The sequence below is a fragment of the Triturus cristatus genome, chromosome 1_2, assembly GCF_964204655.1.
Source record: "Triturus cristatus chromosome 1_2, aTriCri1.1, whole genome shotgun sequence".
In the NCBI taxonomy this organism is placed as follows: Eukaryota; Metazoa; Chordata; class Amphibia; order Caudata; family Salamandridae; genus Triturus; species Triturus cristatus.
In genome coordinates, this window is record NC_140580.1 from 518,879,253 (window position 1) to 518,898,708 (window position 19,456).

The 19,456-nt window shown below is 47.4% G+C and overlaps 1 protein-coding gene across 2 annotated transcripts in view; it reads right to left on the bottom strand.

Moving 5' to 3' along the window:
* Positions 1–19,456, bottom strand: part of EDRF1 (erythroid differentiation regulatory factor 1) — a 412,080-nt gene that overhangs the window by 47,935 nt on the left and 344,689 nt on the right. For both annotated transcript variants that reach the window (XM_085606261.1, XM_085606259.1), the window contains one exon: positions 8,106–8,259. In XM_085606261.1, coding sequence (XP_085462387.1) covers positions 8,106–8,259 — 154 coding nt within the window. The remainder of the gene's footprint in view (positions 1–8,105; positions 8,260–19,456) is intronic.

Here is a 19,456-nt window from a genome sequence, read left to right on the forward strand (position 1 = left end):
GTAGAGAGGGAGGACTTAGAATTAAAAAAGCCATTAGTTAGAAGGAACTATATGCTCATAACAGTCTCTGGTCTTGAACCCTATTTGGCCTTTGTAACCAGACCATTTCATCGATCTCTCCTAATCAAATTTCGTTTTAATCGGATACATTTTTTGCTTGGTTTTTATCCCACATGGGCTACTTCAGAAAATGCAACCCCATGTGATTGTGATAACTTTTCCACCCAAGACACGCTACATTTTATTATGTTCTGTGAACAATATGCACAGATTAGGAAAAAATACCTGTTACCTATTCTGAAGGAGGCTGGTTTTTTACAAGTGAGGCCAGCGCTCCTGTTCTTGCAACTTTTACCCAGCATTAGTATTGCATTTCATGTAGCAAGTTTTTTAGTTGCCGCTGTCCGTATAAACAAGAAGCATGTCAATGTACGGACAAGCTCCATTATGATTTAACTTGGTCTGAAGGGATGGGGGACTTTCTTTTTGGAGTTAATTTTTACTCTATCAGATTCTTTTATACTGTACATATATCAATGTATCATATTTATTATTTTTTAACTTTGAACTGAACTCATGATATATGTTAATTTTAATTTTTAATTTTGATAATGTTATTTATAATTATCAGTGTAATTGATGAATTCTTGTTCCGTATTTCATGTGACTATCTGTCTTTTTTTTATTTTTATTAATCGAATAAAAGTAATTGACTGACTGACTGAAGGAAACTGATATTAATGAATCTATTCCTTGCTTATCTGGTCAACATGTTATCCTGTGAATAAAATTGTATGTAGGTTGTGTGATTTGCATGGCTTGCTCTTGACACGTTCCTATATAGGAACTTTTTGAGGAGTGGTACGGATAGGAACTAGGTTCCTTGGGTCCTGATGAAGAGCCTGAAGGGGCAAGGCTCGAAACATGTTGAGCAGATAAGCAAGGATTAAATTCATTGATATCAGTTTCCTTCTTTCTCTTTTCCCCTGATTTTTAATCTTACCGACTAGAGGCGGGAATAAAATAATGATGTCCTACTAGTCAGGTATTTTTAAATTTGTATAGCACCTGCACTCCACTCCCCTCCCACAACTTAGTTTTCATCACAGCTAAAAACCAAGAAATGTGCTCCCACGTTTTCCCTTTGACTGTAGCATGCCTCGATCCGCAGCGGATCGGGAAGAACCCCAATGATGAAGCATGCCACCAAGGGGCAACCTTGGTGGGCGAGGGGTCTTTAAGAAAAACAGAGTTTTTCTCTCGTTGTGGAGGGTATGTTCCTCGCTATTGTTTCCGAATTTACTGGGTTCTTTGTTTTGCTCAAAGATGATCTCTGTTAACCTGTAGCTTGCAGGGAGTTTTGCTAAAAAATGATCTCCGTTAACCTGTAGCTTGCAGGGAGTCCACTCTTTAGTCCTTTTGAAGCAATGTAGTCCACCGGGCTGTAGTTCTGGATTGTGCAGCAGGCACAGTCTTGAGAGTGCAGGGCCTGGTTGGTGCAAATCAAACTTCTCAGCATGGACCCTCTTTTTTCTCCACCTATCAGATACTTATCTGGGTCAAGCAGGAGGGCTCTTCTATCCAATGAGGTGCAGGGCAAAACCACAGGTTATGACCACACTCTTCAAATTGTGGCACTATTTCCTCCCAAACAGCACAATTTGTCCAAAAGTCATTATGACTGATTTTCCAGCAGGGAGAGAAGAGCTGGTTAAACACACCTCCAGGATGGCTAATCTCCATAGTCTCTTCCACTTACATCTGCTTATTCCTTCTTTAATCCTACCATCTGGCTAGGTTCAGAGAGTAGAGGTGTAAATGAAACTGATTTCTTCTGCCTCTCTCCTCCTTCCATTGAATGATATTGTTTACGACCCCTCACCCTGCTCTGGCATTCCTATGTAGCAGAACCCTTCCCTCCAAAGAAGAGCTGGATAACCCCAGGGGCTATTTATCACCTCATCAAAGGGGCCTGGCTAATCCACTTAACTCTGATCAACCAGGACAGACCACTGGAAGGCTGAATTTTGGCTTACAGACAAGAACGTCTTATAACTTCTTGTCTGTACCCTTTAGGAGAAATTCAACAATACCATATTGTTGGATTTATCAATAACATTCTAGGAAGTCTTTGAATGGCATTTTTTATGATTATCCTAGCAGGAATGATTAGTTAATAACTTCTTGCCGTGTTAACCTATGTGGCAGAGGATTTGCAACGGGCAAAATGACTTGGGCCATTTTTCCAACACCAAGGCTTATAAAAACATCTTTTATAAGAAGCCTGCCTCCATCTACAGGACCCCTCACTACTGGAACACCTAGGGGAGACTTTCGGGGTTCTGAATATATAAAAATATTGCAGATCCTCACTCCACAGTGCTCTTAGCACAAAAGTAGATTTTGTGAAGCACTTTATCACAATGTGGGGAGTGAAATGGGCAATCACACTTAACCTAGGGGATATAAAACTCATTTTTATAAGGGTCTACCGTATAGATACCTGATACACCCCACCCCCACCCCTGGGACACCTAGGATAGATCATGGGGGTAGCTAATATGCCCAAACATTGTAGTTTATTATTTTTTAAGTGCCCAAACAGCAAAGTCGAGTTTGTGCCCCATTTGCATTTTAAAAGCAGTCCTGCAACCCAGGGCTGCTTTTAAACTGACCTCTGGCTTTAGCAGTGCACACATGCAACTGCAGAAAAGGCTGCTGGTCTCTAAACTGCCATGCCCTATTATATACTAGGGACCTAACAGTAGTTTCAACCCCCTGCCCTAGTATGTACTAGGGCCTTATAGGGGAGGTCATGCCAATCATAGGGGTACCCTAACCCATAGTGTACCCTAGTGTATGTAGGTGTTTTCACTGTATTCTAAGTGTCTCTTTCAGCATAGCACTGGCCCAGGGCCTGGTTGGGCAGAGCCCAGGGTCAGTCAAAGTTGGTTACCACCTGTGCCAGTCAGCAAAAAAGTTGGGGGGTGCCCAGGGGACAGGATGAGTTTGCAACAGTATAAACAACCAAATCTGTCTTGAAATATCGTCAATAAAATACTGTTAATAAAATAGATAAGCTTATGCTTCTGTATGGTCCTCTCTGTAGACGTATAGTTGGAAGCATTTTGTGTTTAAAAATGTATACAGCTGCATGCAGTATTCACGGTATTTATGGTGAATTCCAAAATAATTGCTGAATTCCACACAATTTCAATGCATATCTCCATACATACATGGCCAATACTACTATAAACCTGCAAAAGATATGAGGTCAGTGCTTTAATATAGTGAGCAGGCAAAAACGTTAAAAGCTAGCCGCAGTTAGCAAGAAGAGTAATTATCTTTCCTGTTAGCTGCTGTCTGTTTAGTCCAATGGAAATGCAGGTGCTTATTCGGCAAATCTCGGGAACACCCAGAACAGTAAGAGTTTAGAAGGCACCACAGACTACTAATAAAATCATTTAACTTTCTACAGTGGATGAACACTTTATACATTTTCCCACTGACACAAAGCAGGCACCCCATTTATCTTATGTTGCAGCTTTTCAATTACATTTAGGCAGCCACCCATTGCAGAACAAGCCTTGTATGGAAAATAACTTTCCCCAACAACTTTTCACCGCTTGCGGATCGGCCAACATTATTTCTTAGCACACTAACTCCAGTAGTGACAGATGGAAAGAAGATGAAAAGAAAACCATAAGCTGCATGCCGCATTTCTGCAAGGGTAAAGCACAACTCGTAAGCGGCCCCCTCATTATTACTTTTTACCCCTCAATGTCTCCCATTCCCTTTTTGTAGTGTTCAAAATATGCAGCTGGAATGAAAGTCCACAATGTGTCCCAGGAGGAAACTGTTTTGAGTGAGCTCTAATTATAATGCAACAATACCCAAGTAGACTATTTCTAGCGTGCTCATACACTCACTGGGCTTCAGGGCACGGAGAACAAGCATTTGCAATGCAATAGATCTCACATTTACAAAACTCTTGTAAATGCGAGACCTATTGCATTGCAAATGCTTGTTTGTGAAAGTGCCCCATGCCACGGTTTCACTTTAATGGTGGCCGCACCATTTTGCTTAGACGTGGCTCATCTAAGGAAAGAGGCACGCCCGCTATTAAAGTGAAAATGTGGCATGGCACAGTAAAAAAAAAAAAAGTAAATACTTTAAAAAAAAATATGCAGCCGTGTTCGGCACCTCAAAAGGGACGGCCGCCCTGTATGAGCGTGGCATGTCATGCTATGAGAAAAAAACAAAACAATTTCAAATGTTATGGGAGAGCGTGTTCTGCCAGCAGGCAGGAGAAAACCATTTAAGCAAATAGTGCTCGGAGGCTGTAATTAAAGCCTACTGAGTAATAACACATGTAACAGGGGGTGTCCTCATGAGAGGTTACAAAATGAGACAAGGCGGTACTAAGGAGGGACTACTAAGCCTATTGACCAATTAAAAGCCACTGTTTCCAAAGGACAATGACACAATCCAATTAAAAATGTGGGAGGGGCTTTGAGTCCATACCTAAATACAGGATGCCTCACAGAGTAGCGCATGCGCTGCCCAGGCTCGACCTAAAAAGGTGCTGAGTGCTCAAGTAGTACAGATCAAAACCATAAACTTATTAGAGTCCACAAGTGTCTATTGGGCTCTGAAAAAGCCAGTCTTTCACATACTTGGAAAATTATTGATAAAACAAATATTTAAACTCAAATAACATCCTAATAACATCTTTAACAGAGGGGCTTGTTTCCTTGATAAAACGTCCCCAGATATAAGCGGTCATTTGCTATAGCAAGAATACGTACATATTATGATGAAAAATCCTGCCACCCTCTTTTAGAAATGGTCTTTCTTCTCCGAGAACCTTCAAAGATTATATGCAGGGCTTTGGTAGAGTTTAGTAGTATTGTACTAGAGTGTTAGAAATTGGGTCTCTAGTTGGCACAGATTTGCACCAAGTCCAAGTAGGGACCACAATCCCAGTCAGGGTAAGCTAGATACACACTATACATTAACATGTGCTCACCCTTTAGTAGCTTGGCACAGAGCAGGCAGACTTAAGAGGCAATGTGTAAAGTATTTGTGACAAACAAAAACACACACACACACTTTAGAAAAAGAGAATATTTATCTGAGTAAAACAAGACAAAAATGACAAAACTCCTATCAGAAGTCCAGATATGTATTTTTAAAGATTACATTCAAATACTGTGTTTTGAAGTCAATAATGCTAAATGGTTACTCAGGTCGCAAGGGGCTGGGATAAATCCAATGTTCAGGACGACGGCGCTGGAGGGCTGGCCGGCTACAGGACTCACGCAGGTCCCACTGCAATAGTACCTTGGATGGAGCAAAGCGTCAATGCTGAGGGCACAATGCGTCGATCTTTTCCACGCAGTCGGGTCACTATGTAGTCGTCGGTCTCAGTTGAGATGCATGCAATGCATCTCGTAGAGCCTCACAGAACGTCGTCGGGCTGTGCAGGCTGTAGAACCGCTGTCAAATAGCCTCTGCATCGGCGTCGAAGGGCGATGCCTCGATTCCAATAAGCGCAAAGGTGACAATGTGTCAGTTTGGTAGCAAACAGCAGCAGAACCCATTTCTAAGGCCCAGGACGGGAGGGGGAACCTCAGGCAAGGGTAGGATTCACAGATTACAGAGCCCAGCAGCACCGGCAGGATTGCAGGAAGTCTTTTGTGTCCCTGAGACTTAAGAAAACAAGAGGCAAGCCAGCAAGCCTTGGAGTCACTCTTGGTTCAAGTGAGATGGCTCCAGTCCTTGTCCTCAGCAGGGCAGACATCAGCTGGCAGCAGGACAGCTCAGCAAAGCAAAGAAGCAGTTCCTTAGAACAGTCAGTCAAGGTAAAGTGGCAATCCTTACAGCACAGCAGTCTTTACTCCAGCAGAGTCCTTCCCAGGTTCAGTAGTGTACCGATTTGGTAGGGTCAGGGCCACAGTACTTATTCCCAAATGTGCCTTTGAAGTGGGGATGACTTCAAAGCAGCTCCTTTCCTTGGAAGTGCACAGGTCCTTTTTGTCTGTCAGGCCATCTGTGGGGAGTAATCCGTCCTTTGTGTGGGGAAAGAACACAGCCTATTCAGATGTAGGTGTGAGCTCTCTCTCCCCCTTCCTGCCCAGGAAGGCTATCAGAATGTAGATGAGTACTCTATCACACCCACCCTTCCTGTGTTTGTGGCTGTGTAGAGGGACTGCACAAAGTGTAGCTGTCACTCAGCTCAGAAGTGTATTGGAGACAGGCTGCCGGCACACAGAGCAAAGTTAAGAACAGAGAAATGTCCACTTTCTAAAAGTATTGGATGGTGGTTCATGCACACCAAAGTGTAGAAACTAAGTTTAAATGTTCCTTTGAAGGTTCATTAGGGTGATGCGTGCAGATCGGGTATTGCTCACTGATTTGCAGGCGTTAGTAGAAATATACAAGGTATGCGCCGCCCACGGGTGGCGTCCCCTAAGTGCACAGTGTGATGTCCAATTGATGGACTACTCCAAGTTGCATCAAAGGTACAAAACAAGTTAATCCGTTCTCAAGAATGGAATTTATTCAATCATCATAAATTCTTTGCCAAGGCTTGTTCATATTTGGATGAAATCGCTTTGATTTATTATTACTTGTAAAATCTATATCTCCACAACCCTCAAGGGAATCTTTTTCGTTCTAGTGTCTAAAGTCTTATAAAAAAAAACACAGACTATTTTTATTAATTGATGTTGGATTTCTTGAGTGTTGTATCTTTTTCATCTTCAATTGTTTGGTGCAGCTAAAATCCTTTACTTTTGTTTCACTGTGTAAGCCTTCTGCTCAGTGCCACAGCTAGCCTGGACTGAGCTGAGGGTTTGACAGACGAAACGTAAGGGCCCTAAAGGGGTAAGTGTACTACACAGTGAGGTTGCACAACCACACCATATAATACACCCATTTCTTCACAGGAAGGCATTCTGCCTTTCTCTAGAATTGAGTACCTGCATCACGAGAGACACCTCGACAAAGACATGAAGACTTTCTTTATAAAATAAACTGTCACTGAGTTAAATAATATAAATGAACCTATATCCGTGAGAGAATCACCAAAGTTTATCTCAATCATTTTTTTTTTTTAACTTATCCCGGTTGCATCTCTTGGTCAGTACTATTTTTCCTACTGAAATTCAAATGCATATCGCTGCCCAGATCCCTTTATCGCAGACAATGGACACATTAAGTGAACAATTCTCCCACCTGTTTTCTAACATGGCCACTGTATTTATGCAATTTAGATGCAACTGGACGTGTGTCGCACAATCGTAGGATTTCTGTGAATTCTGATGAACGAGAGGGCAGTTCTCAGGTAGATCTTTATTTGCTGAAACAGAGACTGACAATACAAAATGCTTTGCAGTTTTTTGGAGGCAGGAAATCCACTCTACACTATGCTCGCTGCAAGTTAGCCTTCCTACCAGATGAACTCAGATGACAAATTATAATGTTGAAAATTGGACTGTAGGAGTATTTCAAGCTAAAAGAGGTGTCATTTGCTGCTACTCTTTATGCCAATGGTCTTCAAATATTTTAATGCCGCACAACACTTGTGGGGAAAAAAAAATCATTGGTCAACCCCCTCCCCCGATTGATGAACATATTAACACAGTTTTTTTTACAATTATTTAGAAACTTTGGCTGCTCTGACCATATTGAACAAGCGAAACATTGTTAATGGCATCCCAAATAAGTACCCCTTTGTGCTTGCACAAAAGAAACACGCGCCTTGACTCCTATCTGTGCCCACTTTTTTTATTGCCATGCTTGGGAATTAAAAAAAAAAACAGGACAGCAAGCTTGGGGACCAAAGACAAAAGGCAGACGCATGAGAATGGTGGCAAAATCACAACAAAATAGTTTGTGCACATTTCTATAAGACTGTGCTTGCATGTGTTAACACATTAATGCACAGCCTATCTACTTTGTTAAAGGTTGTCTAAGTACAGGCTGAGATCTCTACCTCCCCTCCCCCCCCAAATAGTATGCTGTCTAAAGAAGAGCTGCACCACTTCCCCTCTCCCACAAAAAAGTATACAAATCTTTCTGGGTTTTACATGTGTACTCACTTGCCATCTGGAATTCTGCAAATGCGACTCTCTCCAACTGCACCCGCAGGAGCTCGCAGGGAGCATCTGTTAAAAGCTGAAAGAGTTTGACCGCTTTGCTGTAGTGGTGTTCAGCTGAAACACGGTGCTGTTTCCTTAGATATTCATCAGCGACCTGGAAAGGAAACACATTTTGTGTATTTTCTTCTATATCTGTCAGAGTGCCCATCTCTTACTCTTGCCGTATCTAGGGCAGCATGTTCTACTGGTTGATACCTCTTTGGTGACTGTTAGTATGAAATCGTTTTCATGCTGGGCTATGAGTAAGGTTAGCAGGAGGCCTGCTCCTGTGCATTCATCTGCGAGAGGCCCAGACTCATGCGAGTGGACCTGTCAGCCAAACCTGCACAACAGCACATTTTGGTTTACTTCTTTCACATTTGAGTTTTCATATGACACAAACCTTGCCAGCAATGACAAGACAGTGTTATGTACAAATGAAACAAATCAATATACCAATACGAGGAACATAAAAGCATAAAAAGCTTGAGAATAAAATTAAGCTACAGATGTTAAATATAAGCAAAGTTTAATATTATAGGTCACAGTACTAATAATCGATTCCACCCATTAACAATCACAAAATACAAAAAAGGGAAGACCAAAAGAAGTAGAAGATACAAAGCATAAAGGTAAACAAACCATGAAGCAGATCCTAATCTATGCACAGGATTCCTTAAATATGAAAGTCCTCAGTTTCCAGCACAATGTTGTCAGTAACTACCAGTGTACGTAGATGCAAAGGGGCTTGGTGCCTTGTGTAGGTCTTCATGTGCTGTGAGCTGCACACCAAGCACCAGAAGCTGAGGCGGAAGAGTGGTGCAGCCTACCTTAGCACTCAGAGCACCAACAGTAGGAGTCCAAGATGAATCCGGAGGTTTACATGGTGGCAAAGCCTTAATGGAGATCAAGTGGGAACAGATAGAGCTGTGGCAAGTCCACATCTAGCTGCTCCTGGTTCAAATGATCCCATGGTAAAGAAATGTTCACTGTGGAATTCATCTTCCCTGAGAGTAGACAGTCAAGGGGGTATATGGAAGCAATCAAGTCCAGAGGAGGTGAATTGTCTGTACCTGCTGGAACCTGGGGAGCGAGGGAGGACCTGATTCACTAATTGTGCAGGGGAGTTGTTAGACCTGTCAGCCCTTTGGGTGGTCCCTCCTCATCATTATTTATTTTGTCCCACTTTTGCCTCAAACCCTGTTAGTATTTTTTCCTTTTTGGGAACCACCAGACTTTTTAGTATTGATGCAGATTTAGGGAGCCATTTTATCTACCCCTGGAACTTCTGTCTGAGGGCCTGAAACACAAAATGGTGGCCACCCATTGTCACCTGTGACATCACTGGAACCTACCAGCACCTTCCAGAACATTCCAGAACCCTGTGACAGTGTGAGGCAGGTTTAGAATGTTGGGAAGGCATCTCCAGGTTGGCAGTTGGAGTTGGCAGTTGGCACCTGACTGGTGAAGAGAGAGGAGCAGAAACCTGAAGGAGGAAGGAGTGAGGCAGCAGGGGTGGAAACTTGTGCCTGGAGTGGGGTCCATAAACCCACCCTTGATACTAGTCCCTACTGACTGAGCCCAGCCTAGAGCCCGGTGTGGGAGAAAGCAGGAAAAACCATCTTAAGGACCTGGACAGCAGGAACAGGCCTTAAAAGTAAAGAACAGCAAGTTCCTGACCTGGTTACTGGTAACTTCTTGAAGTCCGACGTCGAGGAGCCTGGAGACCTGGAGCCCGAGGTGGAGAAGCGGCGCTGACTGGAAAGCAGACGTCGTACCCGGAGCCGCCAGAGGTCGAGAGAGGGCGCTGACGGAGGTCGTGGAGAGTACCGGAGGTCGAGGAGGAAGTCACCCGAGGTCGAGTGTGCGGCGTCGACGGGGGAGTGAAGTCCGCCCTCCGGAGTCGCCGGAGACCGAGGTGAAGCATGCCGGAGGTCGGGAGTGGAGATCGCACTCCGGAGTCGCCGGAACCTGAAGAGAATCGTGCCGGAGGTCGGGAGTGGAGGTCGCCCTCCGGAGTCGCCGGAACCGGAGGAAAGGAGCATTGGAGGTCGGGAGTGGAGATCGCACTCCGGAGCCGCCGGAAGTCGACATCGAGCCGAGGCCGCCCGACGTCATCGAACCGGAGTCGAACCGGCGTCGACAAGAACTGTCATTGAGCCGAGGCCGCCGACATCGAACCGGAACCGCCTCACGGCGTCGACACGACTCCAGCGGCGTCGGAACTTCATAAAAAGGGCAGTAAGTGGAATAGAGGGCGCCTAAGGCCCTGTGAAGCCCTAAGAGACCATCCTAGAGGCTAGAGAGGTGCTGGAACCAGCTTGATAGTGCCAGGGGTGAGATGAGACTAATACAGAGGGGTTGTGTAGTGTGGGAGAGCCAGATCTCTAGATTCCCCCTTGATCTACCTCAGTTTAGGCCTCCGCCTTGTCCAAGCCAAGTAGTACACCCCTCAGGTCATCCAAAACTCTACAAGCTGGGATTGGGCCAAATCATCCCATAGTACCTCAGGAATGTGAACTGATTTTCAAGTGTCACTGTTGGCTTTTATTATTTATTGAGAGCACTGTATTTATTGTATTCATTCTATTTATGGCCTTACAGTATTTATTGCCTCACAGTATTTATTGTTTCACAGTATTTATTGTCGCACAGTATTTATTGTCTCGCAGTATTTATTGCCTCATAATATTTAATTGCCTTTTATGTAATGCACTTATATTTAAGCCTTGATTATTTATGATCTACCTTATTTATTGAATTGTTGGAGTACTATTTATTTGACCTACCCTTCTACAAGAAAAGCCTTGTGTACTGTGATTGTATTATTATTTATTGAATCAGCAACTAAGAGAAAAGAAGATAAAGAGATATATTTTCAGTATAATTTTTAAGGTGTAGTGTCGTTTTTGGAACGGATGCACGCATGGTTATTGTGTGGGTATGACGTATGCTTAGCACGGTGCCTGATCCCTGACCACTCGAGCCAAGCTACCACAGTGTATGTCTGGGAGAACACCACCACACTTCCGGTGTGGGAGTGGTTTTCTAACATAATTGGTGTTCAGTGGTGGGATAGAGCTGTGCCTACGTATACTCGACAATAACTGTGGGTAGTCCATAGGCCTACACCGGGAGTTTTCTCCAAGCGGCCTTCCTAATTGTGAGTTTTTGTTTTTTCCAAATTTACTCTGGTGGTGGGAGGAGGTATTATAAAAGGTACCCCCCTGCATAGCTTCTGCAAATACCTGTCGTCTGTTCTGAGTGGGCAAAATGGAGTTTGTGCTAGAAGACCTGGAAACCTATACTGTGGCCCAACTCAGGGAGTTTTGTCACCGGGAGGGGGTGTATTGTCCCCCAGGAGCAAAGAAGGGTGCACTCCAAACCAGCTTAAGGGCTTGGGGGGAGGCACGACGAGAAAGCAAGGCTGAGGAGGAGGACAGGGATAGAGAGCCCGACAGTGAGGGAGCTGGTTTGTACCAACCTGAGGTGTGGAACCTCTTAGCGGGGCCCAGGACACTTTCTAGGAAGGGCAGCAGTGCCTCTAGCGGTGGCTTGTCTGAAGTGGAGTTAACAGACCGGAGGGAGAAAAGACAGCTCACATGGGACTTAGCAAGGCTGGAGAAAGAGAAGGAGGAACAGAGGATGGCTCACGAGTTAAGGCTGAAAGAGATAGATCTTCAGATCCTAAGAGTCGGGGCACACACTGTTCCTAATGGTGGCAGCAAAGACCAAGAAATCACCAGGGAACCCAAACCCTACCTGCCAAAGGACATAGTAGCTAGCTATGGGGCGGGTGACGATATCGCCAAGTGGCTAGCGGCCTATGAGGTCTCGTTAAGGGCCCATGGGGTTCCAGAGAAGTACTGGGGAGGGGGATTGTACAGGTACATGCCTCCAGCTGGTAGGGATGCATTATTGGCCCTAGAGGAGGATGAGCAGACCCACTACCCCACCATGAAAGTGGCGCTCATAAGAAAGTTTGGACTAACACCCGAAAAGTACAGACAGAAGTTCCGGGGTAGTCACAAACTGGGCACACAGAATTGGGTGGACTTCCTGGACTATGCAAAGAAGGCACTAGAGGGTTGGATACAGGGCAGTGAAGTGAGGAACTACGAGGGGTTGTTTGATTTAGTACTGAAGGAACACCTGCTCGAAAAATGTTTCCCTGAACTGCGTCAACACCTGGTGGATAGCAAGCTGACCAATCCCCGGAAGCTTGCTGAGGAGGCGGACATTTGGGCTAGTACCCGGGTGTCCACAAGGGGGACTGGAGGGGATACTCAAAAGGCCGGACAGGGCGCCCCCCAGAAGAAAGAGGGAGGGGAAAAGAAAAAGGAGTTCTCTAAAGGCCCCCAAAATAGTTTCCCAGGAAAGGGAACAGGATTCACCCCTAGGGCTAACCCACCCAGAAACCCTAATCCTGGCCAGAGTCAGCAGCCAAGGGTTGTCCATTGCTTCAAGTGCGGTGGCGTTGGACACTATAAGGGAGATGCGAAGTGCCCGAAACGACCACCCCCTCCCATTGGAGGAAAGGCCCCCGGAGTAGCTAGTGTAGTGCTCGGGGAGGAGATGCCTTTAATTAAGGGAAGGGAGTGGGCGGGTGTCACTTTAGTGTCCCTGGGAGAACGGGAGATGGTTCCTAAGATCCAGGTGCCCGCAAATACCGTAAAGTATGGGCAGTGGGTCACCATCAACGGCCAAAGGGGGGAGGCTCTGAGAGACACAGGAGCCAGTATGACTATGGTACGTAGCCAACTGGTGTCTCCAGAGCAGGTGATTCCCGATGTACTCCACCCAGCCGCGATGGCTGACGGCAGAACAGGCCACTATCCGGTGGCCGAGGTTCCCTTTGAATGGGAAGGGGTTGCAGGTTCACTTCGAGTTGCCGTAAGCCCTTCCGTGCCAGTCGATTGTCTGCTTGGGAATGACATGGAGCACAATGCTTGGAAAGAGGTGGAATACCGGACTCACACTGAGATGCTGGGTACACCTGACTGGGCCTGTGTGAGCACAAGGTCCGCGACTACCCGGAGAGGGAGTTCGTTTCGGCTGGAGCCTGGAACAAAGGCCCAGCCAGCTGCCAGTCAAGGGGAAGAACCGAGGACAGGAGGAGCCCGCCTCGGCGTCCGCACCCCGTAGGACGGATAGGCCACCGGAGGTGGTGGACCAGGAGTCTGCGGTGGGGGATGTCACCGAACTGGAGGACCTACCCATCCCGGCCGAGTGGCACGTGGAGGGAGGCCCGTCCAGAAAGGAATTCTGCCAGGGCCAGAAGGAGTGCCCTACCCTTGAGGGACTGAGGCGACAGGCCGAAGCCCAGGCAGCAGGGAACGTTGAAGGGAACTACAGTGTTTACTGGGAGGATGGCCTCCTCTACAGTGAACCCAAGGCACCCCTACATGGATCGTCACGAGCCTTGGTAGTCCCTCAACGTTATCGAGCCTTCCTTTTGGAGTTGGCTCACGAGATCCCCTTGGCAGGACACCTGGGGCAAGACAAGACCTTCGCCCGTCTTGTCCCACACTTTTATTGGCCTCAAATGAGAGTGTCGTCCGATACCTACTGCCGGACATGTGTGTCTTGCCAAGCCAGTGGGAAAACAGGGGTGAAGCTGAAAGCTCCCCTGGAACCACTTCCAGTCGTTAGCACCCCCTTTGAAAGGGTGGGCATCGACATTGTGGGTCCGTTAGATCCACCTACTACAGCTGGTCACAGGTTTATCCTGGTTCTGGTGGATCATGCCACACGGTACCCAGAGGCAATACCTCTGAGGACCATAACAGCACCTGTTGTGGCTAGGGCCCTGATGGGAATCTTTACCCGAGTGGGTTTTCCCAAGGAAGTTGTGTCCGACAGGGGGACCAACTTCATGTCAGCGTACATGCGGGCCATGTGGAAGGAGTGTGGAGTGACCTACCGGTTCACAACTCCTTACCACCCCCAGACCAATGGTCTGGTGGAGAGGTTTAACAAAACCTTGAAAGGCATGATCAGAAGTCTGCCTGAAAGCCTGCGGAGGAAATGGGACGTCCTCCTACCCTGTCTATTGTTTTCCTACAGGGAAGTGCCACAGAAGGGAGTGGGCTTCAGCCCCTTCGAGCTTTTGTATGGGCACCCTGTGCGTGGACCTCTCAGCCTGGTAAGAGACGGATGGGAAAGAACTCCCAGAAAGCTTCCCCAGGACGTGGTGAGCTACATGCTGGCCTTCCGAAGCCAAATGGCTAAGTTGTGGAAGCAAGCTTCTGACAACTTGGAGGCCAGCCAAGCAGTAATGAAGGCGTGGTATGACCACAACGCTCACCCGGTGGAGTTGGAGCCTGGCCAGAAGGTGTGGGTGATCGAACCGGGAGAGCTTAGCGCCCTCCAGGATCGCTGGTCAGGACCCTTTGAGGTATTGGAGAAGAAGGGTAAGGCTACCTACTTGGTGGATCTTAAGACCCCTCGTCAGCCCCTACGGGTGCTGCATGCCAACCGCCTCAAACCCACCACGAGAGGCCCGAAGTCATCTTGATGATGGTGACTGACGGAGGAGAGGACGTGGAAAGCGAGCCTCTCCCCGATTTATTTGCGTCTCAAGAGAAGGATGGGTCGGTGGAGGGAGTGATTCTCTCCCCCTCCCTAACTCCTGAACAGCAAGAGGACTGCCGCCAGGTCCTGGGACAGTACTCTTCGTTGTTCTCCCTTGTTCCGGGTAGGACTCACCTGTGCGTCCATGATGTGGACACAGGAGACAGCCCACCTGTGAAGTCCAAGATCTACCGGATGTCAGACAAGGTGAAGGCCAGCATTAACAGTGAAGTCACTAAGATGCTGGAGCTAGGAGTGATCGAACCTTCTAGCAGCCCCTGGTCCAGTCCGGTGGTGTTAGTACCAAAAGCCGCACCACCGGGTGGCCAACCGGAACTGAGGTTCTGTGTGGACTACCGGGGACTGAATTCAGTAACCAAAACTGATGCTCATCCGATCCCAAGGGCGGATGAATTGATTGACCGGCTGGGAGCTGCCCAATATCTAAGTACCTTTGACCTTACTTCTGGGTACTGGCAGATCTCTTTGACTGATGGAGCAAGGGAAAGGTCAGCCTTCTCCACGCCCAATGGCCACTACCAGTTCTGTGTGATGCCCTTTGGGCTCAAGAACGCACCTGCCACGTTTCAGCGCCTGGTAAACCAGATCCTCACCAGAATGGAGAGTTTCTCTGCTGCTTATCTGGATGACATAGCCGTCTTCAGTAACAGCTGGGAGGATCACTTGCGTCACCTGCAAGCTGTTCTCCAGGCCCTGAGACAAGCTGGATTGACGATCAAGGCCAGCAAGTGCCAGATCGGGCAGGGGTGGGTAGTGTACCTTGGACACTTGGTGGGTAGGGGAGCGGTGCAACCCCTCCAGGCGAAGATCGAGGCCATCATGGCCTGGGAACCCCCCCAAGACTCAGACTGAGGTCCGAGCATTTTTGGGCCTCACCGGATACTACCGCCGCTTCGTGAAGGGATACGGTACCATCGTGGCCCCCCTCACGGAGCTTACGTCCAGGAAACAACCTCGACGGGTAGTCTGGACGGAGGCTTGTCAGCAGGCCTTTGTAAAACTGAAGCAAGCCATGTGCGAGGCCCCGGTCTTAAGGGCCCCAGACTTTTCCAAGAAGTTCATTGTCCAGACAGATGCATCAGAACATGGCATTGGGGCAGTGTTATCGCAACTCAATGAAGAGGGTCTGGATCAACCCGTGGTCTTCCTATCCCGGAGACTACTTCCCAGGGAACAGAAGTGGAGTGCAATAGAGCGAGAAGCCTTTGCAGTGATATGGGCTCTGAAGAAGTTGCGGCCATACCTGTTTGGCTCGCACTTCCTAGTTCAGACCGACCACAGACCCCTTCGTTGGCTGATGCAGATGAAGGGGGAGAATCCCAAGTTGTTGAGGTGGTCGATCTCCCTACAGGGAATGGACTTTCAGGTGGAACATCGGCCTGGAGTGGACCACGCCAATGCAGACGGTCTCTCAAGGTATTTCCGCCTTAGTGATGAGAACTCCCAAGGGGTTGGGTAGCTCTCCCCACTTTCAGCTGGGGGGGGACGCGTGTTAGACCTGTCAGCCCTTTGGGTGGTCCCTCCTCATCATTATTTATTTTGTCCCACTTTTGCCTCAAACCCTGTTAGTATTTTTTCCTTTTTGGGAACCACCAGACTTTTTAGTATTGATGCAGATTCAGGGAGCCATTTTATCTACCCCTGGAACTTCTGTCTGAGGGCCTGAAACACAAAATGGTGGCCACCCATTGTCACCTGTGACATCACTGGAACCTACCAGCACCTTCCAGAACATTCCAGAACCCTGTGACAGTGTGAGGCAGGTTTAGAATGTTGGGAAGGCATCTCCAGGTTGGCAGTTGGAGTTGGCAGTTGGCACCTGACTGGTGAAGAGAGAGGAGCAGAAACCTGAAGGAGTGAGGCAGCAGGGGTGGAAACTTGTGCCTGGAGTGGGGTCCATAAACCCACCCTTGATACTAGTCCCTACTGACTGAGCCCAGCCTAGAGCCCGGTGTGGGAGAAAGCAGGAAAAACCATCTTAAGGACCTGGACAGCAGGAACAGGCCTTAAAAGTAAAGAACAGCAAGTTCCTGACCTGGTTACTGGTAACTTCTTGAAGTCCGACGTCGAGGAGCCTGGAGACCTGGAGCCCGAGGTGGAGAAGCGGCGCTGACTGGAAAGCAGACGTCGTACCCGGAGCCGCCAGAGGTCGAGAGAGGGCGCCGACGGAGGTCGTGGAGAGTACCGGAGGTCGAGGAGGAAGTTACCCGAGGTCGAGTGTGCGGCGTCGACGGGGGAGTGAAGTCCGCCCTCCGGAGTCGCCGGAGACTGAGGTGAAGCGTGCCGGAGGTCGGGAGTGGAGATCGCACTCCGGAGTCGCCGGAACCTGAAGAGAATCGTGCCGGAGGTCCGGAGTGGAGGTCGCCCTCCGGAGTCGCCGGAACCTGAGGAAAGGAGCATTGGAGGTCGGGAGTGGAGATCGCACTCCGGAGCCGCCGGAAGTCGACATCGAGCCGAGGCCGCCCGACGTCATCGAACCGGAGCCGCCCGAAGTCGACATTGAGCCAAGACTGCCCGACGTCATCGAACCGGCGTCAACAAGAACTGTCATTGAGCCGAGGCCGCCGACATCGAACCGGAACCGCCTCACGGCGTCGACACGACTCCAGCGGCGTCGGAACTTCATAAAAAGGGCAGTAAGTGGAATAGAGGGCGCCTAAGGCCCTGTGAAGCCCTAAGAGACCATCCTAGAGGCTAGAGAGGTGCTGGAACCAGCTTGATAGTGCCAGGGGTGAGCTGAGACTAATACAGAGGGGTTGTGTAGTGTGGGAGAGCCAGATCTCTAGATTCCCCCTTGATCTACCTCAGTTTAGGCCTCAGCCTTGTCCAAGCCAAGTAGTACACCCCTCAGGTCATCCAAAACTCTACAAGCTGGGATTGGGCCAAATCATCCCATAGTACCTCAGGAATGTGAACTGATTTTCAAGTGTCACTGTTGGCTTTTATTATTTATTGAGAGCACTGTATTTATTGTATTCATTCTATTTATGGCCTTACAGTATTTATTGCCTCACAGTATTTATTGTTTCACAGTATTTATTGTTGCACAGTATTTATTGTCGCACAGTATTTATTGTCTCGCAGTATTTATTGCCTCATAATATTTAATTGCCTTTTATGTAATGCACTTATATTTATGCCTTGATTATTTATGATCTACCTTATTTATTGAATTGTTGGCGTACTATTTATTTGACCTACCCTTCTACAAGAAAAGCCTTGTGTACTGTGATTGTATTATTAGTTATTGAATCAGCAACTAAGAGAAAAGAAGATAAAGAGATATATTTTCAGTATAATTTTTAAGGTGTAGTGTCGTTTTTGGAACGGATGCACGCATGGTTATTGTGTGGGTATGACGTATGCTTAGCACGGTGCCTGATCCCTGACCACTCGAGCCAAGCTACCACAGTGTATGTCTGGGAGAACACCACCACACTTCCGGTGTGGGAGTGGTTTTCTAACAGGAGTCCACAGCAAAATCCTACTCTTGCCTGGTCCAATACTCCGTGGACCCGTGTACTTCCTTTGTCAGGGCGCCACCTGAAAAGACTGCAGGGAGGACTGGCCTAAAGGGCAGACTCAGTGAGGCAGGTGCCACTTGATGCCTTCACTTCTTATGCCTCTTGAGCTACAAAGGATTGCGAAACTTTGAGTTTGCTCTAAGGCTTCAGCACACAGGACTCATTCACGTTTGCTTGCATTGGGATTTGTCGCTGTCTGATGGGACTACCTTCTTCTCAACAGCTTCCTTTAATAAGTGGACTACAGCATGTCTGGGGAAGGCCAACAGGCATCCAAGGACTGCATCATTTTCAAAAGATCACAATGATAAGCTCTGTTAACACTATATGTCCACACGCAGGCAGAATTGCACACATACATATGCCCAAAAATATGCCCACATGCACTCACATTACGACATGCAAGCACAGACGGAAGCTGCCGGAGGCCATGCTCCCCGGAGTAATCAAGACTAGTAACTGAAAATGGTGACAAGGGCACAAAAGAACATGGGCTTTCTAACAATGCTGCTCCCACTTTCGGTCTCTGCCATATCTCCTCATCTGCACTACATTGGCAGAGGCTTTCAGGCTCAGCTTATGTTATGAGAAGATGTGCCAGGCTCTTGCCAATGTTCATCATTCAGAGGACTGGCAAAACATATGACTTTAGCATCATCTCATCTGTGACCTCCGAAAAGGCACTTCGTATTCAGGTTTGGGAAGGGAAAGGCACTCCACACAGGCCAACTGTGCAAGCTCTAAAATGAGAAAGGAGAGACCTCTCCCATTGTGTGAGATCAAATGAGAGGTAAAATCGGGCTCCGTGCTGGCAAGATACTTGGAAAAAAAACCAGCACAGTGTTCTTTGTCAGTTTTGTTTGGAACCTTCTTGCGTCACAAAATTCCTGTGAAGAGACTCTTGACCCATAGTTTGTCTTCTTTCTATATGCTCTTGGGGGACACAAAGAAAGAGGCCTACGCCTGGAATTTTTTGCAATGTAACTTAGCCAATGAATAGCTGGCTATAGTCTGTTGGACACATACATGCATCCACTTTAAAACCGTGACCAGTCGTCAGGAGCAGCGAGAGAAAGAAAGAAGGGAGACAGAACTACATGGAGAATAGAATTTTATATTCACACTGGAAGACTTTCTACCACAAAGTCAACTTAAAGATCTCAATAGAAAGATTATCATAGAAATTGGTTGTGA